Source organism: Haematobia irritans, chromosome 1 (assembly GCF_050003625.1).
Source record: "Haematobia irritans isolate KBUSLIRL chromosome 1, ASM5000362v1, whole genome shotgun sequence".
NCBI classification, from domain to species: Eukaryota; Metazoa; Arthropoda; class Insecta; order Diptera; family Muscidae; genus Haematobia; species Haematobia irritans.
The window spans coordinates 113,561,118-113,567,712 of NC_134397.1; the positions used below are offsets into that span (position 1 = coordinate 113,561,118).

General features: G+C 30.3%; 1 protein-coding gene across 2 annotated transcripts; it reads left to right on the forward strand.

Annotated features, from left to right (window-relative positions):
- Positions 1-256: 256 nt before the first annotated feature.
- On the forward strand, positions 257-2,081 carry LOC142241471 (uncharacterized). 2 transcript variants are annotated; one of them, XM_075313241.1, is made up of 3 exons: positions 257-567; positions 1,566-1,704; positions 1,794-2,081. In XM_075313241.1, the coding sequence occupies exons 2-3, from the start codon at positions 1,638-1,640 to the stop codon at positions 2,027-2,029; spliced, it is 303 nt and encodes a 100-aa protein (XP_075169356.1). In that variant the 5' UTR covers positions 257-567; positions 1,566-1,637; the 3' UTR covers positions 2,030-2,081. The 2 variants fall into 2 exon arrangements, with proteins under 2 accessions (XP_075169356.1, XP_075169365.1); XM_075313250.1 differs by lacking the exon at positions 257-567 and having other exon boundaries at positions 1,489-1,704.
- The last annotated feature ends 4,514 nt before the right edge of the window (positions 2,082-6,595 follow it).

The following is a 6,595-nucleotide window of genomic DNA, read 5'->3' on the forward strand; positions in this document are numbered from 1 at the left end:
TTTTTGATCCACTTGCATTCTCGGTGCATTCATATTTTGTTTTTGTTGACGCAGGTCAGTCACACACTTGGTAGTGACTGAGTTGAATGCACTCAGTGGAGTTCCAATTAGATGTTGGTGGCATGTGACACTTTTCATTGGTTTAGAGTTTCCAGTTGGGATTGCATACATTGTTTTGTAAATAGACCAACTGCATGAACTCAGAATTGAGTCAAATGACCACCAATAGGAATTAAGAAAGGCCTGCATCTCAAAGAAAGTAAAAGTATTGGTAAAATGTAGATCAATTTTTCATAGAAATATATGCATGTATAAGTGAGCTCCATAGTTCTATACTCCATTTATTGAAATAGTATTAGTACATTTTTCACTCAATAGTCAATAATTCTAAGTTCCAAATTTTGTATAAATTCATTGCATTTTCGAAAATAAAATCAGAAAGATATTACACAGAGCCTAAACAACTGGCTTTTATTTTTCTCTTCGTTGAAGTGGCACTGTAGAGTGCCTGCAACAAAAATTAGCTGGTCTAGTGGCGCTCTTAAGCGCCGGTCAAAATTCGGGCAGGTAGGAATTTAGGAATCTCTGCATAAATCCTTTTTTGTATTTTTGTGTGAACACTTGCCTACCTCACGGCAAGCATCCTACCACACGGCAAACATTACACCTTCCTCGTTGGTTGACTCATTTTGAGTGTACTTTGGATCATAATAAAATGTGCCAAAATATGTAATTTTTGTCTGCTTTTACTGATTCATTTTTGATAAACTCGAATCTAGTATCCACCTTTATGGCGCCTCAGTTGCGGGTTCAACTTCCCGCAAAGATATTGCCTTTGCCCATCTAAGTACAATTCCTAGATAGTTTCTCCTTATCTTATTCAGGCATTATATCTACAAATTAAATACGTATAATTTTAATTATCTCGCCAATTGTTTTCGTTCGAAATTTTTATAGCGCTAAAGAAATTTTAATAACCTTTTACTCCAATTTTTCCTTCAAAATATGAAGTTTTCTTAAACAATAGAATGCATTAATTTTATGCATTAATTTAAAAAAAGCTTTATTCAATAAAAATTATTAACTTATATATATATCATATGTATCATTAAGTAAAATATTTTAGTAAAAATGTTCTAAAATAAACCTACCTTTTCTTTCATGGTGGGTTCATTTTTTTAGAAACGGCAAGAAAAACTTTTACAATAGTTTCTCATTTTTATTAAGTCACTTATTTTAATATGTTTTAGTGAAAAAATTCGAAAACAAACATAGAATAGAATCATTGGTGGGTGTGTGAAGTTTTTGTTTGCTGCCAAAAACGATGAAATTCAATACATGCGTATTTAATACATTTTGTTGACTCCCAGTATTCAAACGTGATATCCAACATCTGTTCCAAAAACAGTTTGTTACCAAATAAAATTTTATAAAATAAAAACAGTATATATTTGTGTTTAACAAATAATAGCAAAATCAAAACAAATATTAATAGCAGACATAAGCTACTTTCTGAACATTTCTATTGACTAAGCTACAAAATTTTTCATATAAATACCAAGTAGAACTGCCCGATAACCATCGCAATCCAACTCGATACATCTGCACAACTTCTTGGAATTCATCAAATCGCAAATATGAAACTTTTCGGAGCAACTTTGGCCGCCGTATTGGGTTTGTCACAAGCCGCCACCATTACTCTGAGTAAGTTCCTACCAAATTTTGACAAGGTTTGCTTTTCTTAAGTTAGCACGAGATCAAACCCGCGAATTTCTGTTTGTGTTCTTTTTCAGCTCAAGGAACCACCTATCCAACTGGCACTGTGACCGTTCAACAATACCCACAACAAGTCACGTACCCACAACAAGTCACGTACCCACAACAAGTCACGTACCCACAACAAGTCACGTACCCACAACAAGTCGTGGTTTCTCATAAAGAACCAGGTGGTATCTTTAGTGCTGCTGGAAACGTGATTGGTGGTGCTTTCCACGCTGCTGGTAAGGTAGCTGATTCGTTCTTTGGTTAAATTAAAATGCACTGAAACTGTAACCTTGCAATAAATAGTTTTCAAACTATAAGGACTAGACTGTATGATTTTCCATTTTTTATGTTTCATGATGTGACCTTCCGTACTCTGGTTTTGAAAATGAAATTTCTTTCTCTTCAGTTTCATAGTTTCAGTCGAAATTCTTAAAGTCCAACAATTTTTTTAATTCTTCAAAAAAAAAAATTTAAAAAAAACTGTTTGACACACAAGAAAAATTTCGAGAGAGACTCCGACTGAATGTATTTATTGTGAAAAACTACATTGCTTTAATTTGTTTGATTTATTGAGCATCTATAGATGCCGCAGAGGTCCAGAGATATTTTACCTCATTACAAAGCTGTGTTAATTTTGGTATATACACCCAGAGAAATGAATGGTTGTAATTCGAATACGATAACAAATTATAGTGGAGAAGGACAATGTTTCGTTGTGTGCAGTAAATGATAGTTATTTCTCTTGTTTAATGGTTTCTATAACGAATACAATAGTAGTGTAACCTAAAGTTGGTCGACTAATACAAAAACTTACGTTCCACAATCGTGAACGGACGGTCACAAAATGAAACGGAAACATTCACAAAAAATCAAAATGGAATATTCTCGATTTCGTCCTCGGGCATTCTTGATTTCATAAACGGTATTCGTTTTCCTTTGGCCATGAATAGTCTTAAGATAATCGTTAGACGTTGTTAGAGCATTTTCGCCGGTGGTGCAGTGTGCTAAGGCGACTGTTAATGTGTATGGTGCAGACAACACGTGTTCGAATCATGGTAGCGGAAATATTTTTTTTGATTTTGTTTATAAATTCGTAACCATTACGTTTGTCACCACATATGTGTTCATTCAATTTCATGAACGGATCATTGTGAAATGAACACGTCGTTTATGAATTTTTCCATGAGGGTGCACCTGACCAAATGTTAGTCCTTGTTTATACATTCAAGTAAGCAGCCATCTCAATTTATTTCGTCCTGTTGTGAAAACTGATTTGTTTTGCCAATGTGTCACCAACACCAACTGAAAGTCTGTTTGGTTGTGTTAACAGATTTGATAGTTATAACTGATGATACTCCAATTTTATTAAATATTCTGCCACCATAGATTGCTGTGAGTTTTACGTAATTTTTTAAATCCGTTAGCTGCATTTTTAGGTGGAAGTTAGCTAGTATTAATACTACTCACTCTTTTCCATTTCTCCGAATTTTAGTACAATTTGTAGAGATGTCGTAACAGTTGTGATGACTCCCGGGGTCGTGATCCCAACAAAAAAAAGTTTTTCTTTATTGTAACTACACAGAAAATTCTTTTACACTGAAAAAATATGGTCGTGAGGCCAAAAATTCCATGTCCTTAAAACAAGAATGCAAATTTTACTTAGCTTAGAAGACGAATTTTTCTAATATAAAGTTTTTTTCTTTGTCCAAAAGTCGATAAACTTTTCAATAAACTCGTATTGTCCTTATAATTAAGTGACTTGACTTAAAAATATACATTAAAGAAAAGAAAAAAGTATTCTTATTTGTATTCCCCGCTTCTTTGGCTCGGAATCAATACCAAAGTTGTTACAGTCAAGACAAAATCTTTGGGCATGCTTTTTTTAGTGTAATTAATTTTTTTATAAAACGTTTCTTCATATGTTTAATGGGTTTTTGTTTCAAATAGAAAAACAGAAAAATTGCGAAATTTTAAAATTATTTAAGGTTATATATATATATATATATATATATATATATATATATATATATATATATATATATATATATATATATATATATATATATATATATATATATATATATATATATATATATATATATATATATATATATATATATATATATATATATATATATATATATATATATATATATATATATATACCCATGCGTTAATCTTGCTGAAAATGCCCATGCGTTAATCTTGCTGAAAATGATCGTGCGATTGTGAATGATCGAGAGAACTGTCTACCAAAGCCAGATTTTGAAGTCCGAACAGTTTTTCACGAGAAACATTAAGTCAATGATTGAACATTTTTAATCAAAAAATTAATTTATATAATTGACCTTTTAATAAAACTTGTAGTACTAAGTCAGTTAAAAAAGCGATTGGATTTTTGTTTTTTTTTTTGATTTAATAAAAAAAAATTAATTGAAACAATTAATTTTTTTAATCAAACAAAGGTTAGTAAGTTAAGAAAGTTATTGACATTTAGTTTTTAATTAAATTTTAAATTGAATCAGTTAAAAAATTAATCGAAATGTGCTAGTGAAAACAATTCATTTTTTAACCAAGAATTTTTTACGTCCAATTACAACTGTGATTGATACTATCGTTTTCGTTGTTGATGAAATTTCAATTACAAACATAGTTACATTAATTAATTTGATGATTGACTCAGAGAATTTATTTTTCTGTGAGTGCATGTTTTGACACCACAAGTTTTTGGAAACACAGTGTAATTTTGGGCGTACAATTAGATCTTCCCCTACTCAAAAAAAGTGTTTTGACACCACAAGTTTTTGGAAACACAGTGTAATTTTGGGCGTACAATTAGATCTTCCCCTACTCAAAAAAAGTGATCTCTATATATCAGCCAATTTAATTTTATTTTAGTTCATGGAATTATTATGTTATGAGAAAGTTTTTTTTAACTTTAATAATTTCGTGCGTACGTTAAAAAAGGGGGAACATATTACACAAAATAGTTCAGAATTTCTTAAAATTTTTATATATTATAAATAATACACCCACCATGAACTCGGTATTGATCTAAAGGCATTTTTACAATTTTGAACTCCTATTTTTTCTTTACACTACGGAATTTTCTTTTACAAGCGAAAAATTAAAAAATAATTATGTCTAATAAATTTTCTTGAATTTGTCGAAAAATATTTACTTATTTTTGTGAAATCGACGTGACATCTGCGTTTGTACACAGAAAAAAATATACTTTTTATAGCAAAAATGAACTACGTAGGAAAATTGAATTAAATTAGACTCCACATTTTGAGATTTCCATAAATCGTTGTTAAAACCAGGAAAATTTAATTTAATTTAATGTCCTGAGGTACTTTTTAACTACAACTCACACAATTACACCCTCTCAAAGATGTAAAAATGAACTAAAAATAAAGAGAAAAATTATTGGCGCAAAATCATGACCATTTTAACAATACAATAGTTATTTTTGCTATTTTTGGGAATCGTAAGAAAATTGTTTTTACTTCAGTTCATATTGAATTTATGTGTATGGTCATTGAACTTTATACCCACGCTTAGTTCATAAAATGTTTGAGACATACTTAAACAAAGAAAAACTTCATAGTGCTGTGGAAAATTAAAAAAAAAAAAAAACAAATAAAATTTAACTACAAACAAATATTTTTTTTGCAATAAAAATAAGTTAAATTTAGCATTAGTTTAACTACGGAAATTAGGTCGAAAACCTTAGTTGTTAGTATCTTTATATTTTCATAATACATTATGATTTTAAATAAACTATTAATAATTTAACTACGGAATTAAGCCGATAGCCTTTGTAGCTAGTGTTTTAATGTTTATTACGTTTTTAGAATTTTAATAAATAATAAATAAATACGGAATGTTTTTTCTCTAAAAAAAGCCTAATTTTCCTAAATTTTAATTCCTGGCGGGGCCATTGTTTCTTGAGTGCGTAATTGTTTCCATATGGTTCATATCCTAATATAGCCCCCAGATAGATATAAAAGCCGTAAGTTTCATCCGAAGGGTATAGAAGCCTCAGTTTTTATCCGATTTGCCTGAAATTTGAAATATAAAGAGATTTTAGATTTGCTAACTACGCGCAAAGAAAAAAAACGTTTGGAAAACGTGTACAGAAAACGTTTTTCTTTTGTTAGAGTTTTTTGAATTGCTTCGAAAATTTTAAACTTTTATCACCAAAAAAATTCGTTTGTTACAAAATTTTTATTTTTTCAATAAAAAAAGTTATTTTTGACACAAAAACACAGTCCATTTCGTTTATACCAAACAATGTTCTTGTCTGACTTTAGGTCTTTAATAAGACACATTTTACAGTTCAAAATTTAATATACTACAATTAAATATTGAACATTTTTTCGGAATCTTCCGAACATATCTGGAATATATGTAAAAAAAAAAAAAAACAAAAAAAAAACTTTGGTCGAAGCAGGGATCGAACCCACTGCCCTTGCCATGCAAGTCGGACGTAGCAACCACTGCTCCACGGTGCCAAACTAAATGGTTGTTTCTGTTAAATAAACTTTGTTTATTCGGTTGGTGGGCGCCGCAAGCTATGCTATATAAATGTAACTTATATGGATATTTATCTATTGATGACCATAATAGGTACATAGCTCAGTGGTTAGTGTGTTGGCTTACAAAGTGTATGGTCCGCGGTTCGATTTTCCGTCCAGGCGAAAGGTAAAAAAAATTTAAAAATTTATAAAATCGTATAATTTCTTCTACATTGTTGATATTACAGGAAAACGTGTTAAGAACTAAAAAACCTCGTGAGTTAGTTTATATGAAATTGTTTTTACATCCT